This window comes from Mustelus asterias, chromosome 28 (assembly GCF_964213995.1).
Source record: "Mustelus asterias chromosome 28, sMusAst1.hap1.1, whole genome shotgun sequence".
NCBI lineage: Eukaryota > Metazoa > Chordata > Chondrichthyes > Carcharhiniformes > Triakidae > Mustelus > Mustelus asterias.
Genome location: NC_135828.1, coordinates 23,938,812 through 23,957,154, shown reverse-complemented (window position 1 = coordinate 23,957,154; position 18,343 = coordinate 23,938,812). Strand labels below are relative to the sequence as shown.

The 18,343-nt window shown below is 45.1% G+C and overlaps 1 protein-coding gene across 4 annotated transcripts in view; it reads right to left on the bottom strand.

Annotated features, from left to right (window-relative positions):
- Nucleotides 1-18,343, bottom strand: part of zfand4 (zinc finger, AN1-type domain 4) — a 53,050-nt gene that overhangs the window by 16,064 nt on the left and 18,643 nt on the right. For all 4 annotated transcript variants that reach the window (XR_013495648.1, XR_013495649.1, XM_078199706.1 and 1 more), the window contains exons 3-6: nt 16,043-16,118; nt 15,497-15,564; nt 5,222-5,408; nt 3,813-3,960 (exon numbers count right to left, since the gene is read on the bottom strand). Coding sequence is in view for 2 of the 4 variants with exons in the window: in XM_078199706.1 (XP_078055832.1) it covers nt 3,813-3,960; nt 5,222-5,408; nt 15,497-15,564; nt 16,043-16,118 (479 nt within the window). In the remaining 2 variants the exon portion in view is untranslated. The remainder of the gene's footprint in view (nt 1-3,812; nt 3,961-5,221; nt 5,409-15,496; nt 15,565-16,042; nt 16,119-18,343) is intronic.

Here is an 18,343-nt window from a genome sequence, read left to right as displayed (position 1 = left end):
AGAATTACTCGTGGATATTTCCAAACCTAATTATAGCTGCTTTTTCAGGTCTGTCCTGAGATGCTTCACAGAATCCATAGAATCCCTACAGTGCAGGAGGAGGCCATTCGGCCCATCGAGTCTGCACCGATCACAATCCCACCCAGGCCCTATCCCCGTAATTCCACGTATTTACCCTGCTAATGCCCCTGACACTAAGGTCAATTTAGCATGGCCAATCAACACATCTTTGGACTGTGGGAGGAAACCGGAGCACCCGGAGGAAACTCACACAGACACGGGGAGAACGTGCAGACTCCACACAGACAGTGACCCGAGACCGGAATTGAACCCGGGTCCCTGGTGCTGTGAGGCAGCCGCCCCAACTCGATCCTCCACTTTCTACTCCATCTTTAAGATTTCCACTCCATGTACACTTTCATCAGCTACATCTCCTATTCTCTGACTCATTAATTTATTTCCTTCTTTCTCATCTCTCTCTCTCTTGCCAAATCTCTTTGTCCGCTTCCTCCCAGCTTATCTGCCCCAGCCATTAACACAAACTCATCCCCTTCCCTTTTCTCATTCTCTGCTTACTAACTACATTTCATTTTCTCTCCACATTGAGGAACTCACTCATGCACTGGCCAACATGTACCAAGAGTGGTGGTGAGCGCAAGGAGTGAGGGGGCATTAAACTGGTGCATGCTGTGGTGTCGTGGCAAGTTGAAAGTTTTAAAATTTATTTATTTGTGCCACAAGTAGGTTTACATTAACACTGCAATGGAGTTACTGTGAAAATTCCCCAGTTGGCACACTCCGGCGCCTGTCCAGGTACACTGAGGGAGAATTTAGCATTGCCAATGCACCTAACCAGCACGTCTTTCAGACCGTGGGAGGAAACTGAAGGAAACCCACACAGACACGGGGAGAACGTGCAGACTCCGCACAGACGGGAATCGAATCTGGGTCCATGGCAGCAGTGCTAACCACTGTACCACTGGGTAAAGGCCCTGGTCTAGCAATCCAGAGGCCCAGGCTAATGTTCTGGTAATACAATTCAAACCCTGGAATTCAAATTCTAGTAATAACAACTGGTGACCATGAAACTATCACCAATTGTCGTAAAAACCCATCTGGTTCACCAATGTTGTTTAGAGAAGGAAATCTGCCAACATTACCTAGTCCGGCCTACATGCACTTCCAGGCCCACAGCAACGTGGCCGGCTCTTAGGTAGCGTCTGATATGGTCCAGCAAGCCTTCGAGTTCAAGGGCAATTAGGGATGGGTAATAAATGCTGGCCTTGCCACTGACGCCCCCATCCCATGAAAGGATAAAGAAAAAATTCTGCGGGACAACAAGTGCGATGGAAAATCTCACTGATCAATCTTGACCTTGGGAAGACAGCAGAGCAAAGGCCCTCAGGCAAAAGGAGGGCCTGTGCAGTGCTTTACTAAAGTTAGAGAATCAACTTTTAAGGGATACATAAAGCAATCACATGGAAACAGCCAAAGACACTTTTTGTTTAAAACAAAGTGATGAGATTGAGGCGTCCTTTTGAGGGAGAAGTGCAGAGTTTGTCTCTGTTCTGTGTCTGTGAAATTTGAGCCAAAAGCCATGTTTTATATCTTGCGGAAACACTGGACTGTCACAGTAAATACAAAACTTTTACTTAAGACATTTAAATAGTGCAGCCAAGTTATACTCAGTCATTTTTAACATGTCAGCACCATGGGTCACAGTAGAATCATAGAATCTCGACAGTGCAGAAGGAGGCCATTCGGCCCATCAAGTCTGCACCAACCACAATCCCACCCAGGCCCTATCCCCATAACCCCACACATTTATTGGCATCACAAAACAAAAAATACTGAGGGGTGGGAAAAGGTGCTCGAAGAGTAAGGAGTTGGGGGGGGGTCTATAATCAGGAAATAGAAGCAGGTATAAAGGAAATGAGAGAAGATACAGAAGCAGATAATGGTGGACTTGCTAAAAGATTGCGTAAATATTAACTTCTCCAGCTTTTGGAACAGTGATGTTACAAATGACCATTTCGAGAATAAAATGTCAAAACAGCAGCTGAAGGGTTATAACTGAGTTTAATCCCCTTTCACTAGGGCCAATTCAGTATGGCCAATCAACCTAACCCGCACACCTTTGTAATGTCGGTGATCTTGAAATGTCTGAGCCAAATATTGTATTTTATTTAACAGATTTAGAAACTTCATGAAGGTTTGGATTGGAGAAAAGTCTGGCAGACTCGTGGTATAAGCAACCAGGGTGATAGTTGCTGAATGCTCAGCATCATCAGAACATGTGCCATCTGAATTTCATGGGATGCTTGATATCTCCAATGGTCTGTGTCACAGAAGAAAGTCAGGAGTGAATATTCTTTTACTTATAGAGTGAGAATAGATCTAAATGAATCAAGTGACCATTTCTGCATTTACCAGATACACTCTTGCTCTAAACTCTCTTATTAAGCACTACAAAATGGGATGGAGAGATGTTCAGGTTGAGGTTTACTCGCTAGACTAATCCTATCCTGGAGACAACTCTCTCTCTCCATTCCATCAGAACTTTTCAACTCCAATAAACATCAGAATTTTGCAACAAGTGAGAAACAGAAACCGTGGCCACTCGCTGGGTGCAACCCTCCTGGGTACCACTCTTCAGTATGATGTCCAAGAATTAAATCGGATAGCCTTTAGGATGGTCTTTGGTGCCCTGGAGGCAAGGAGTGGAAAATAGCACATTCACACTCCTGTACACTGCTCTGAAAGTGCCGTGTGTATATACCCGATGGCGACCAGCTGCAATACTGCAGGGGTACAGCCAGCACTCACACTCTAAGTTCACACATGAAGACTGGATGCTTGGGAATGGCAACTTTCAGGAAGAAGTCAATAGGTTCAGGAGACAAATGCACATTGACAGAAGGTGGTGGCCAATTAAACTCAGTTATAACCCTTCAGCTGCTGTTTTGACATTTTATTCTCGAAATGGTCATTTGTAACATCACTGTTCCATATCGAAAGCTGGAGAAGTTAATATTTACGCAATCTTTTAGCAAGTCCACCATTATCTGCTTCTGTATCTTCTAGGGGCAATTTAGCTTGACAAATCCACCTAACCTACACATCTTTGGACACTAATGGGCAATTTAGCATAGCCAATCCACCTAACCTGCACGGTGCACAGTGGTTAGCACTGGTACCTCACAGTGCCAGGGACCCGGGTTCAATTCCAGTTTTGGGTTACTGTCTGTGTGGAGTTTGCACATTCGCCCCGTGTCTGCATGGATTTCCTCCGGGTGCTCCGGTTTCCTCCCACAGTCCCAAGATGTGGGAGTTAGGTGGATTGGCCATGCTCATTGCCCCTTAGTGACGGGGGGGCTAGCTAGGGTAAATACACGAGGTTATGGGGATAGGGCCTGGCTGGGATTGTGGTCGGTGCAGACTTGAGGGGCCGAATGGCCTCCTTCTGCACTGTAGGGATTCTATGATCTTTGGAGTGTGGGAGGAAACCGGAGCACCCGGAGGAAATCCACGCAGACACGGGGCGAACGTGCAGACTCCGCACAGACAGTCATCCGAGACTGGAATTGAACCCGGTTCCCTGGCGCTGAGAGGCAGCAGTGCTAACCACTGTGCCACCGTGCTGCCCTAGTCTAACCTCAGGCGTCTATTCAAATCATAAAAAGAGGTAGACACAATGATCAAAAACTATGATATTTCAGAAAGGGTAAGAAAGCTCGAATAACAGATTGGTTTTTGCTGAATTAGGGGCAGCAGGTGGAAAGGAGATGGAGAGGCAAGTGTTTCAACAATACCTTCTTACTAAGATTCATATTTTCCATCTTTGCTTTCAGCTGCTTCATCTTGTTCATGGTAATTGAATTCTCCAGTATCTGCTGCCCCGACGGAGATTCCTCTGATTCATCTTCATCGTCTGCACAAAGGTTGAACACTGAACCTCCACTTAAATCAGAAAATAAAACATTGTTTTTTTTAAACAAACCTGCAGCAGACACAGAAAACAAATCACACAAGTCTTTTCACACCCATTCCGGCCGTACAGGAAAGGTCGATTAAATCCGACACAGTACTGAGTGTGCAACCTTAAGATTCTTATATTCAAATCTCACATGTGGAAAGGGAATAGCTTCGCATCAGGAAATGAACATTTTGGACTGTCAGAAAAATCTAACTGGTTTACTCATGCAAAGGTGACCCCCTACGCACGAATCCAGTGCCAGACTTGGTCAATAAATACTGACTTACAACTGTCACCCACATACCAAAGATAATTTTTTAAAAGCATGACGTATTTATAACCTTGCCTCTCCCAAAAAAAACATTCAATATTCATAACCCCGTATCTCCAAGGAAACCAGAGATAGAGAATCTGGTGAACTGGTGCAACGACAATAATCTCCCCCTCAATGTCAGCAAAACGAATGAGATAGTCATCGACTTCAGTAAGTGTAGTGGAGGACATGCCCCTGTCTACATCAACGGGGATGAAGTGGAAATGGTCGAGAGCTTCAGGTTTTTAGGTGTCCAGATCACAAACAACCCCCTCTACTCTGACGCTGTAGTTAAGAAAGCTCACCAACTTTCTCAGGTGCACCCTAGAAAGCATTCTTTCTGGTTGTATCACAGCTTGGTATGGCTCCTGCTCTGACTAAAGATTGTGAACGCAGCCCAGTCCGTCACACAAACCAACCTCCCATCCACTGACTCTGTCCATACTTCCCGCTGCCTCGGAAAAGCAGCCAATCAAGGACCCCACACACTCTAGGCATACCCTCTTCCAATTTCTTCCGTCGGGAAAAAGATACAAAAGTCTGAGATCACGTACCAACTGACTCAAGGACAGCTTCTTCCCTGCTGCCATCAAACCTTTGAACGGGTCTACCTTATATTAAGGTGACCTTTCTCTACATCCTAGCTATGAGTGTCACACTATATTCTGCACCCTCTCCTTTCCTTCTCTCCTATGTACGCTATGAACGGTATGCTTTACTTGTATAGCGCACAACAATACCTTTCACTGTATTCCAATACATGAGGCAATAATAAATCAAATCTAATCAATTCACTGCCTGGTTACGACCAAATTTCTTCAAATTAATGCACACCACTCACAAAATTCTTATTAAATATTACACACGACACACGCTTGTTGAATTCAGTGATATGACATTGCAGCCCAGTTCTGTTTTGTTAACTAACATACCTCAAGGACTCGGAGAGTGGTGTTAAAGTGCCGTCCCCCCGATCTACAACTCGAAAAAAATTCAACTGGTCCCCTTCACGATACACCAGAAAGGTGACTTGCTTGTTGGACGGAATCTTATCCCAGATGTCATCCCGACTGGTTTCCATGTATTCAGCCATATCCCTGGTGGGATCTTCCATTGGAACTGCAAAATACGGATTCATAAATGGGAGTACCTTAAATGAGGCACTGTGCTACACAAGTACAATATTAAAAACTTGTTCTGGGCTGAAACGGAGTTAAAGTTAACTTGCTTGCAAGTTAATAGTCTATTTTACCTACTCCCAAGGTTGCTAATCAGGGGGTGGCGGGGGGGCATAGATGTAAACATAGAAATATAGAAAATAGGAGGAGGAGGCCATTCGGCCCTCCAAGCCTACTCCGCCATTCATTATGATCATGGCTGATCATCCAACTCACTCGGGCAATTGATTTGGTCTGAAGGCTGATGACTTGTTAGACTTTTATAGCCACAGTATAAAGGAGAGAGTTTTGCCACAGCTACACAAAGCCCTGCAGTGCTGTGTGGAATCTGGGCACTGCCCTCAGGATTTATTGGCCTTGGAAAGAGCGCTGTGCAGATTCATCAGCATGATACCAAGTGTCTACAGGATGTGCTGGACAGACACAGCCAGTCTGGCAGCATCTCAGGAGAGATAAGTTAATGCCTGATGGGGGGAGCCTGATCCCGCCTCCCCCATATCCCTTGATTCCTTTAGCCCCAAGTGCTTTATCCAACTCTTTCTTGAAACATTCAATGCTTTGGCCTCAACTGCTTTCTGTAGTAGTGAATTCCACAAGCGTACCACTCTCTGGGTGAAGAAATTTCTCCTCATCTCAGTCCTAAAAGGTTTACCCCGTATCCTTAGACCATAAGCCCTGGTTCTGGACACCACCACCATCGGGAACATCCTTCCTGCATCTACCCTGTCTAGTTCTGTTAGAATTTTATAGGCTTCTATGAGATCCCCCCGTCATTCTTCCGAACTCCAGCGAATATAATCCTAACCGACTTGTCAGTCCCGCCATTCCAGGAATCAGTCTGGTGAGGTAAGAGACAGGAGATTTACAGGGGATTTCAGGAACAACATTTTCACCTGGAGTGTGGTGGGAATCTGGAACTCAGGTGGTAGAGGCAGGAACCCTCACGACATTTAAGAAGCACTTTGATGAGCACTTGAAACGCCATAGCATACAAGGCAATGGACCAAGTGCTGGAAAATGGGATTAGAATAGATAGGTGTTGGATGGCAGGAACAGACGATGGGCCAAAGTGCCTCTCTTTGTGCTGTAAAACTCTATGGATTAATCTCTGTTCAGAGATGTGTGGTATAGTCTTTATTCTGCTCACAAACAGGTTTAACATGAGCAAGGAGTCCCAGGTAATATCACACGCGAGTGCATCCACCACTACAACACAATAATAACTCAACCAACCCAATTTTATCACGTCAAGGCATAATGGAGAAATACAAAGATGCAACAGAAGACCACACCTGTGAACACATCTTTTCATCGCATTTTCTTTCACCCGCCTGTCCAATCTTGACGACTAACACAGATTGTGTTTCAACCGCCAAGGAGGTGAATTTCACAGCCTCACAACTCTGTGTAAACTGGTTTCTCTTGTTCTCTGTTCTGAATTGGATTTTGTCTTTGTGAGCCCGCAACAATCCACTACTCTAACAGGCCCCAGCCTTTCATAAGCTGCCCCATAATCAGCACAAGAAAATGATTCTCGTAGCCCCCTTCCCTCCAAATCTTTCCCTTTATTTGTATTTTCTCCTTTCAAGCTGTATAACAGTGAACGTAATCAATTTCTGCCTAACCTTAATCAGTGGTCCTGCTTTCAAATGCCTTGACCCAAGCTCTGGAATTGCTTCCCTAAAACACTCCACCTTCCTCTTTTAACATGTTCCTAAAAAGTTACCCCTTTAAAATCAAGCTTTAAGGGCGGCACGGTGGTACAGTGGTTAGCACTGCTGCCTCACAGTGCCAGGGACCCGGGTGGCTTGGGTCACTGTCTGTGTGGAGTCTGGACATTCTCCCCGTGTCTGGGTGGGTTTCTTCCGGGGGCTCCAGTTTCCTCCAACAATCTGAAAGACGTGCATTGGCCATGCTAAATGCTGCCTCAGTGTACCCAAACAGGCGCTGAAGTGTGGCGACTAGGGGATTTTCACAGTAACTTCATTGCAGTGTTAATGTAAGCCTACTTGTGACAAATAAATAAACTTTAAAAGTCTGTTGTGTGGCACTGTATTGAATACCTTCTGAAAGTCTATGCACTCCACAGGAACACTAAATATACGTTATTCCTAACATCCAACAATACAAACATTGAGCACTCAAAACTAGTAAGAAGTTTAACACCAGGTTAAAGTCCAACAGGTTTATTTGGTAGCAAAAGCTACACAAGCTTTCGGAGCTCCAAGCCCCTTCTTCAGGTGAGTGGGAATTCTGTTCACAAACAGGGCATATAAAGACACAAACTCAATTTACATGAATAATGGTTGGAATGCGAATACTTACAGCTAATCAAGTCTTTAAGATACAAACAATGTGAGTGGAGAGAGCATCAAGACAGGTTAAAGAGATGTGTATTGTCTCCAAACAGGACAGCCAGTGAGACTCTGCAGGTCCAGGCAAGCTGTGGGGAAACTGTGCCAAATAAACCTGTTGGACTTTAACCTGGTGTTGTTAAACTTCTTACTGTGTTTACCCCAGTCCAACGCCGGCATCTCCACATCATTCAAAACTACCCAGACAAATGTCAATTAAAGAAAGATTTCTTTAAAGTGTTGAACAGAGCAAAGTGTAATTGACTGAACCTAACACCGATGGACTGTGTGCAGTACCAAAGAAACATGCACTTATAAGGTCTTAGTCTGTGTGGTGCTTAGTTGAATTCCAGTATGGAGGCACTCAGGTAGAATGTTCAGCATTCGCCCACACTTAATGTACCCAATATCAGCAAACTCAGCTATCAGGCAGGAACACCCAATTCCCATAGGCAGGAGGGGGTAAAATCCAGCCGGCAAATTTACTTTATCCCAGCCACAACTTGCAAAATGCTGCCTCCATGCTGCTCCACATTAGGTCAACTCCTGCAGCGTGCATCTGGGGTAATGGCGCTTAACTGACACACATCAATACTTCAGCTAGTAGGGGGACAGAGGGGACCTGGGTTCAATTCCCGGCTTGGATCACTGTCTGTGCGGAGTCTGCACGTTCTCCCCGTGTCTGCGTGGGTTTCCTCCGGGTGCTCCGGTTTCCTCCCACAGTCTGATAGGCGTGCGAGTTAGGGTGCATCGGCCGTGCTAAGTTCTCCCTCAGTATACCCGAACAGGCGCCGGAGTGTGGGGGATTTTCAGAGTAACTTCATTGCAGTGTTAATGTCAGCCTATCCTTGACGACAATAAATAAACTTAAACTAAGACATTCAAATCCAATTACGTCTTTGAAAATCTAGTTGAAAGCATTGTGACTGGCTCTTGCATTTGAACTTTGCACAACTAGGCGTGCGACACTTGAATCAAACAACTGGCAAGTAACAGCGAGTGAGAATTTATATTTGTTTCAAATACCAGTTGGATAAAAGACATCAAAAGACTCGGAACGAAAACATGGTGTGGGCCTCACAGATATGTAGCCATAGAAACCATGAACATGGTTCGGTAGGAGTCAACGTCTGCTTTGAAGAAATCTTAGCGAGAGTTATCGTAACAGCCAAACGCAACTAAGTATTAAGCAGCAACCATTTTATACAGCAATGGGCGAATGGAGCAAAAATCAAAGTGCTTCGCTCTGTTGTTTATTGGAAGGGATGGGTTTTGAACCAGTTTTCAATCAACGAGATTATTTAAATGAAGGAAAAGGTTAGGAAAACAGGCAGCATATGTAGAGAGAAAGAAAGCTAATGTTTCAGGTCAGTGACCCTTCAGCAGAACTCTCTTGTTCCCTCCAAAATGCTGCCTGACCTGTTAAGTATTTGATTATTTTCCGTTTTTAAGTCAGATTTCCAGCATTTGGTATTTTAAGAAAGAATGACTTTTATGACCTGTAGATGCCCCAAAGTGCTTTACAGCCAATTAAATATTTTTTGAAGTACTGTTATAATGTAAAGAAAAACACTGCAGCTAATTTCCACATAATGAGGTTCCACAAATACAAATGAGATAATGACCAGATAATCGGATGAGAGTTAATTAATTTGTGTAGCTGGGAACGTTTGTTGTCAAGGCTAAAAATTCAACAACTTCAGCTGACGCAGTGTAGACAGTTGTGCTGCCACCAGGAATTAATCTCTCAGGCAGAAGTTCCAATATATAAAGGATGGTCTGACTTGGGGTTTAAAAATGAGGCGGAGATGCCAGCGTTGGACTGGGGTGGGCACAGTAAGAAGTCTCACAACACCAGGTTAAAGTCCAACAGGTTTATTTGGAATCACGAGCTTTTGGAGCGCTGCTCCTTCATCAGGTGAGTGAAGGATGAGGCGCTCCAAAAGCTCGTGATTCCAAATAAACCTGTTGGACTTTAACCTGGTGTTGTGAGACTTCTTACTTTAAGAATGGGGAGGAGATCTAATTGAGGTATATAAGATGCCAAAGGGATCAACAGGGTAGACGCAGAGCAGATGTTTCCTCTTGTTGGACATTCCAGAATGAGGGGCCATAGCTATAGGCCAAGGGTTAGAGATTTAAAGCAGAAATGAGGAGGAATTATTTCACTCGAAGGGTCATGAATCTGGAAATTTCTACCCCAAAGTGCAGTGGACGCCAAAACACTGAACAAATTTGAGGGGGTAGATAGAGAGGTTTTTAATTAGTAATTAGTATGAAGGGTTATGGGGATCGGGCAGGAAGGTGGAGATGAGGCTGAGAATAGATCAGCCATGATCGTATAGAATGGCTGCGCAGGCTCGAGGGGCTGAATGATCCACTCCTGCTCCCAGTTCTTATGTTTGAGCTGTTCCTCTTGCCATATCTTCCCTGGCCCGGTCCTTAAGCAGGTGGGGGTTGCCCAGATTTTCGATGGAATGTTGAAAACTGGGTCTCCGCCACTCGGTTCAGTTGTCAGGTTGTGGGTGGTGATGGTTCCAGTCAAACAGAGATTGCGTCATCGAGAGGTTTACCGGGTGTGGAGTATGCTCCAGTGGGGTCTTTGCAATTTCAAACAAAATGTGTGGGGTTTTTGAGGTTCTGTCAGTACTTCCGCAGCTGCCAGCCAGTGTTTGAGGAAGATTTTTTAAAAATTTGTTCATGGGAAGTGGGCATCGCTGGTTGGGCCAGCATTTATTGCCCATCCCTAGTTGCTCGTGTCGGGGCAATTAAGAGTCAACCATATTGTTGTGGATCTGGAGTCACATGTAGGCCAGACCAGGTAAGGACGGCAGATTTCCTTCCCTAAAGGACATTAGTGAACCGGATGGCTTTTTACGGCAATCGACAATGGTTTCATGGTCATCATTGGACTTTTAATTCCAGATTTTTATTGAATTCAAACTTCACCATCTGCCGTGGCGGGATTTGAACCCGGGTCCCCAGAGCATTTCCCTGGATCTTTGGATTACTAGTCCAGTGACAATACCACTACACCACCTCCACCATTTTCCCCGTGGGCCTCAGAATGATCAATGTGTGCTAGCCGCAGGAAGCCACTCGAGCCTTGTTGGTTTCAATGGGAAGGAGACTGAAACATTCACGTGGCCTTCCTGTTAAAGCAAGTTTTCCAATCTGAAAACCTGCAGACTAATACTGTCCAGAAGTGTTGATCCTGTGTACGGTTTGCTTCATTTATGCAAAGACTTCATTTTAAGAGATTTGTGCCGACGCAATTACATTTAAATGCCAAGCTTAAAAAACTTAACTTGACCACACTTTAAAGCTCAGAAGGAATGCTGGGTTAGCTGGAGAATTGACTGCAATTTTGAAAGTACAATGCAAGCAAAATCAGGCCTCTTTATAAGCCAAACAAAGTTTTTCATAAACAACATCTGCAGGGCCACGAGATAAGGATGGATATATTGCGGAACTGTGTGCTGAGCTAGCAGTCTGTTTTCGAGACCTGTTCAGTCTGTTTGGAGTTCTGCTTTGATTAGTATAGGACTGGCAGAAAAAAGCCAGTTTCTCTCTTTCCAGTATTTCTCTTTCTGTTCGCTTTTGTAATGATCTAATTTTACGTTCTGTTCAACTATAGAAATTCATCGTATCAGTGCTGCCTCCGTCTATTCTAAGGAATGAATGGACCCTACAGAAGACAACCAAACTCACCGCAAGGTTCTCGGGCCAAAAGCCCATTGCAATCCATGATGTTGGTTGAGGGATAAATATGGGCCAGGACATCAGGAAGTGCTCTGCTGTTCCTCTTCAATACTGAACAATGGGAACTTTTAATGATTGAGAGGCAGACAGGACCTCCGTTTCACAACACCCTGAAAGGTGGCATCTCCAACTGCCCAGAAATTAACTTAATGCCAAAAATACCAAAGTACTTTCAAACAGCGCGCACCCAAGTGGGTTTCATTCAATATTAATCTCTGGCACAGCGCACAAGTTCAAATTTTAACACTGGATCCTCTCATTCTATTAATTATGACAATACCATGCCTTTAAGAAATGTTTTTGTGTCATGTTTCTTGTGCAGGATTTTTTTTTAGCAGTCACTTCTATCTATTGGTGCCACTTTGTCTATAGCCGTCATCCACTGCTGTTACTGCATCAACATAATTGATCTTAATTGCTGGAATGTTTGTTCTAATCTGGATTAATGCAGAGTTGTTGTGTTAGTGTCTTCCCCTGGTGTTTTTCAGAGTAGGGTTTAATTAGGGTTTGACAGTAAGAGTCATGTGACTGGGCAGGGTTAGGCTCACAGAGAGAAACCCAGTTCAGTTGTGCTTGAGAGCTGTAGGGAGAAGTCGCCCTTTCTCTCTCTGAAGATTGGAGACTGGGATCTGCCAGAATATAGGTCTCTTGCTCTGAAGTTCTGCTGCTTGGAAGTTAGATCTTTCTCTAGAGACTGCTGTATGGGAGTTAGAAGACAAGTGCCTGTCTGGATCTCTGTCCAGGGGTGTTAAAAGGCTGGAAATGCTAGCTATTAAGAATTATACCTTGTCACGGTGGCACAGTGGTTAGCACTGCTGTCTCACAGCGCCAGGGACCCGGGTTCGATTCCCGGCTTGGATCACTGGCTGTGCAGAGTTTGCACGTTCTCCCAGTGTCTGCGTGGGTTTCCTCCAGATGCTCCAGTTTCCTCCCAAAGTCCAAAAATGTGCAGATTAGGTGGATTGGCCACCTAAATTGCCCCTTAGAATCAGGGGGATGTCGGGGGATTGGCAGGGTAAATACGTGGGGTTATGGGGATAGGGCCTGGATGGGATTGTCGTCAGTGCAGCTCGATGGGCCAAATGGCCTCCTTCTGCGCTGTAGGGATTCTATGATTCTATGTTTAAGTATTTTCAATTGTTAAAAGTTATGCCAATCCGTTTTGCTATATTCTGTGTTCTTAAATAAAGTTTATTTTATTGAAAGCTTCCTAATGGGTTAATAGAATCACACCCTGGAGAGAAACACCATATGTTGCTCACACTAATGCCAAAATCAAATAAAGTTGGGGTCTACGCCAACTTCATAATGTAGCTAGGAGTTTCTGATCTGATCCCTAACTTGTCCATCATTTTACCGAGTTAACCAATTGCTTGGTATTGATTCCTTGGGGCCCAAACTCATCAAAACCAACGGTTAGAATCCCTACAGTGCAGAAGGAGGCCATTCAGCTCATCGTGCCTGCACCGACAACAATCCCACCCAGGCAATCCCCGTATCCCCACATATTTACCCCGCTAATCCCTCTAACCTTCGCATCCCCGGACACTAAAGGACAATTTTAGCATGGCCACTGCACCTAACCCATACGTCTTTGGAATGCAGGATGAAACCGGAGCACCCAGAGGAAACCCACTCAGACACGGGGTGAACGTGCAGACTCCACACAGACAGTGACCCGAGTCCAGAATTGAACCCGAGTCTCTGCAGCAGAGAGGCAGCGGTGCCAACCACTGTGCCGCAGCCAATCTTTTGAGGTTCTACAAAAGCAGGAAGAGTTGATGCAGTGCAGCTCTGGAACAGTCAGTAGCGCTGATGCTGTGTCAGTGACAAAGTCCAGTTTAAAAGGAACCTTATAAGGCGGTCAGAAGTCTCCCAACGTTAATTGGTCATTCAAGATAACTGAAGTTTCATGTTAAATGATAACTAACTAACGACTAGCATGCTAGGTTTTACGTATCAATGAAGAATCATTCCAAGGCACCAAGAATGGCTCTGAACCAAGTCAATATTACTATTAGTGAAAGGCATACTGCACAGATAAACATTTGCACTTCCACAACCCATGGTAACATGGACTAGGTGTGTCTAACAATAATAGAGTTCTTCAGCGGTAGTAAGACAATGGTTGGGCAACATAACGCCCACTTACTGCAGTTTATAAATACTCATTGCAGACCACAATTGTTGCAACAGCCATTCGCTGCAGCAAGTGCCACAAAGTCGGTGTGTCTTCACATCGAACAGCTGAATGCTAATTATGTCACAAGGTGAACACATGACATGAGTGTAATTCACAATTTGGCAAGGTAATTACGTGCTACGACATGAATCGCACCCAGACATTTCACAGTTTATGTCTGTGCTGCACACATTCTGTACAAAGCAACATCTTATGCAATAGATTGCCGGGGTTTCGGGGGGTGGGGGCAATGTTGGTGTAGAAAAGGGTAGCCAGGAACAAAAGCAGACAGGAGACACGGGTCTTCAAAAGCTTTGCAAGGGGAGCAAAGTTCTCTCGAGCCCATGCTCACAGAGGCAAGCTGGAGCCCATCACAAGTGGACATCACAGCCTTTGAAAAGCTCCTGAAGACCTCCGACCTATAGCGGATCACAAGCAGCAAAGAGGGAAGTAGGGCGGTGTTGGAAGGCTGCAGTAACTGTGCAGGGTTATATGGCTGGAGTACATTTCAGGGGGTAGGGCCGAGGCCATGGAGGGATGTGAAAGCTGGGAGGACAAGAACCGTCACAGTCAATCTTTTGGGAAGTGCAAAAGCAGGAGTGAGGGGGATGCAGAAATTAGTGCAGGGCAAAGGCATTCTACATGACTCTGCTCAAGAAATGTAGAACGGGGGGGCCTAAAGGGAGAGCTCCGAGGTCCAGCTGCAAGGTGATAAAGGCTCAGATTAGGGCTGTGATGGAATGATGTACGAAGAACTTGCATTCACATACTGAGACATCCTAAAGTACTTTGCAGCTGCTGAATTACTGAAGTTTAACCAGTACCTTTAGATCTTTTACATCTAGCTGACAGGAGAGAGAGAACCTTGTGTTCACGTCTCAATTAAAAGGCAATGTAGCACTCCCTGGATGCTTCACCAGAGTCACTCTTGATAACAGGCCAGCGTCAGACTTGAACCTAGAGAAGTAGAGGCTACCACAGCAAGTGATCACTTGGCTCAATGTCACGGGCATCAGCAGGTGACTGTGTGGGGGGCTAAAGGAAATAGTCAGGGGCAAATCAAATGCGCAGAATAATGAGTGCTGGGGTTGGGCAATGATATCTGTAGAAATTTGCAGGGCGATGGGGCAAAAGCGAAGTGGGGGACTAAATGGATAGCTCTTTCAAAATGTATGATTTGAAATAAGCTTTTGTATCTTTGAGCAAAGTTAGAGGAGAGCGAGTGGAAAAGAGAGAGAGCAGAAGGGAAAGAACGGAAGAGAGGGTGAAAGGTAGCAGGAAGGGAGATATTCAGTAGAGGTAGGATTGGAGATTGTGGGTTCCTACATGCCCATATCTACAACCCAACAACAACCCATTCCAGCAGACCTGGAGTGGGTGGGTGCAGGAGCAATTCTCTAACAGCACAAGCAAGTAATTACCAAAGCATTGGAAATTTGACCCCCTAGCTATGAATCATTGGAACTCAACTCCCTGAGGCGAATAGATTCCAACAGCTCTCTCTCGCCTGTCTCTGTGTAGAACTGAGACGCTGGGTCTCAGGGGAAGAAACAGAATGAAAAACACACATCTCCTGCCAGTTAGCAGTGATGCCCCATTAACAGCAAGCTGGGGAAAGCTCACCGTACGTGGTTGCATTGTGCTGGCTGAAGGTGGAGAGCAAAAAAGTTAACAAGAGGGAAGGAACAACTCAATCTTCTGAAGTTCAGAGGGTTGGCATTCTTTACTTACCCCTTCTGGTATTTATAGGTCCTCCACGCATAGCAAGCACCAGTTTAAGTGTACAACCTTCTGATATACTGTAAATAAAAGACAGCAAACTGTGATCAACTGACGATGACTTCTGATGCAGTAGCTTGTTTGAAGTTAGCTACAACACTCCGAATTAAAAACTTAAAAGTTTTAAACAGTATCTGGAAAAAAAAGATACACAAAGCTCACTGGCGGGCCCTCCGACTGGAGCTGCGTTTACGTTGCTACGTTATTATCAGAGCGCACCAGCACATAGTTTATGTTGTTGCACCACAGGGCTCAGGGTTTCCTGCAACATTACACAAATCAGAGCCAGGCACCGAGCTCAGAAAGGTCGGGGGGACGGCAGAATTGCTCCACTGCTCTTGGTCTGGGCTGCAACAATACGAAACATTCGCAATGCTTCGGTAATAATCAAATAAAACTTCTGCTTATTGTGTTGGGAGTTCAACGGGAGAGGACGCTGGATGGAATGGGATGAGGTGGTGAAGAGGTTGCATTTCTCTTTAAACGACCTCAACTTACTTGTAGTCATGTAAACAGTACTCATCCTCCAGTTCCAGGTTGTTCCAGATCAGATGTTGCTGTACTATGGGAATACCTAGGAAAAAATAGACAGGTTCTGTTAAACACAAGGGGTGTTAGGTGTCAAGATAAAACACTCAACTGCAACCTCGGTATTGGCAATGATGGAGTGACACCCCGTTTACCCTGCAAAGTCTTCCTCACTAACATGTGGGGCCTAGTGTCAGAGTCGGGAATAAGAGCCTGATTAACAACCATGCACACTCAATCACAGCCACCTTCCTCCATCCCTGGCTACATCCTTTTCCACTGGTAGAGGTGGTGACAGCTTCAGGTCAAGGGAGAACAACGTTTATGGACAGGTGACAGCACACCTCGCCACCGTAAGTTTTAATTTTTGAATCAGACTGTGACGTCTTTTCCCAAACCCTCTGTTTATGAAGTCAATTTGACAGTGACTTGCATCAAACTCTCTTTCGGGTTAAATCAGAAATATTTTTTATTCATACATTCAAACCAGGATGGTCGTCATAACTACGCACACGCACAAAGGAGAAGATAGAAATGAAACATGTTTTATGACTAGGAACAGCTTAGAAAAGGAAACAAAGATAGGAATATTAATTCATGTGAATGTCAGGGTCCAGTGATGGTTCCTTCACGTAGGAGCTAGTTCAAGCTAGCTGAAAGCAGGAGTTGCCGAATTCCTTCAAAGTTGGTAACGACACAGCAAAATGAGGTGATATATGGAGACTCAGTCCACTCTACCGGCGATGGTAGGAATCTTCCAGAGAATCAGGCTTCGAGGAGGTTAGACTTTTTGTCGTCAGCCTGGAGTCCTGCTTTGGTGTTGACAGGCTGGATGCTAACAGCAAACCGCCCTGGGAGTCCAGGAACGTACAACAAACTTTCCAAAGGCGCTGAGGTCATGTGGTGTTGCCCAATGAGGAGACTTTTTCAGGTCAATCAGTTTCTGCGTCTCCGGTCAAAATCCACTGCTCAACCTCGGAGATAGATGGTGGCTATTAGCAACCCCACAGGGATAACGAGTTTCTCTTTTTGTTCAAAGTTCAGGCTGGGGAGACAGTACATCTGCTGCTCCCATATTTCATTGATGTGTAAGATTCCACAAGGTTAAGCTTTAGCTTGACATTACTGCTGGAAGTTTCCAAAACTGTAGCCATAGCTTTGGTCCAGCAAAGTCCATGTTTAAATAAGCAGAAAGTAAGGTTTAATCTAATTAGTTAATGTTTTCTTTCCTATCTTGTGGACATGACAACAAGAAAACATCCTGCTAGTTACCACCTACCACCCTCCTGCAGCTGAGGAATCAGTATGTTGAACATGGAAGAAGCAGCAAGGGTATGGAATGTACTCTGAGCGCGGCCATCAGCGTCCATCACCAAGAGTGTGTCACGGTAGATCCACGACTGACCAATCTAGCCGAGTTATGAAGGGAAAAGCACCCTGGCAGGGCCTGAGGCAAATGGTGAGGGAACCAACATGGGAGAAAGATTAGCTTGACCTCATCTTGCCAATCGACCTGCAGCATGTATCCATGACGATACTGGCAAGAGTGACCATTACGCAATCCATGTGGAGGACAAGTCCTGTCTTCACAATGAGGGCATCTTTCATCGTCTCCTGCTGCACCATCCCCATGCTAAGTTGGACAGACTCAAAACAGACCTTGCAGTTCCAAACAGGCTACCAGGAGATATTGTGAGCCATCGACAACAGAACTTCCTCAAGGCTTGGAATACCCCTCCGTCAGTGTAGAAGAGTATACCAGGAGCAGCACCAGTTTTACTTGAAAATACGACACCAATTCAATGAAGCGACAATTCAGGACAATGTATGCTATAAACAGAGTAAGTAGTCTCACAACACCAGGTTAAAGTCCACCAGGTTTATTTGGTAGCAAATACCATAAGCTTTCGGAGCGCTGCTCCTTCGTCAGATGGAGTGGAAATGTGCTCTCAAACAGTGCACAGAGACACAAAATCAAGTTACAGAATACTGATTAGAATGCGAATCCGGGATGTTGGATTTATGTCACACTATCAGTAACCCCCACAGCTTGCCTCCTGGGCTTGCAGAATCTCACTAGCTGTTCTGTCTGGAGACAATACACATCTCTTTAACCTGTGTTTAATGTTCCCTCCACCCACATTGTCTGTACCTTTAAGACCTGGCTGGCTGTAGGGATTCGCATTCTAATCAGTATTCTGTAACTTGATGTTGTGTCTCTGTGCACTGTTTGAGAGCACATTTCCACTCCATCTGACGAAGGAGCTGCGC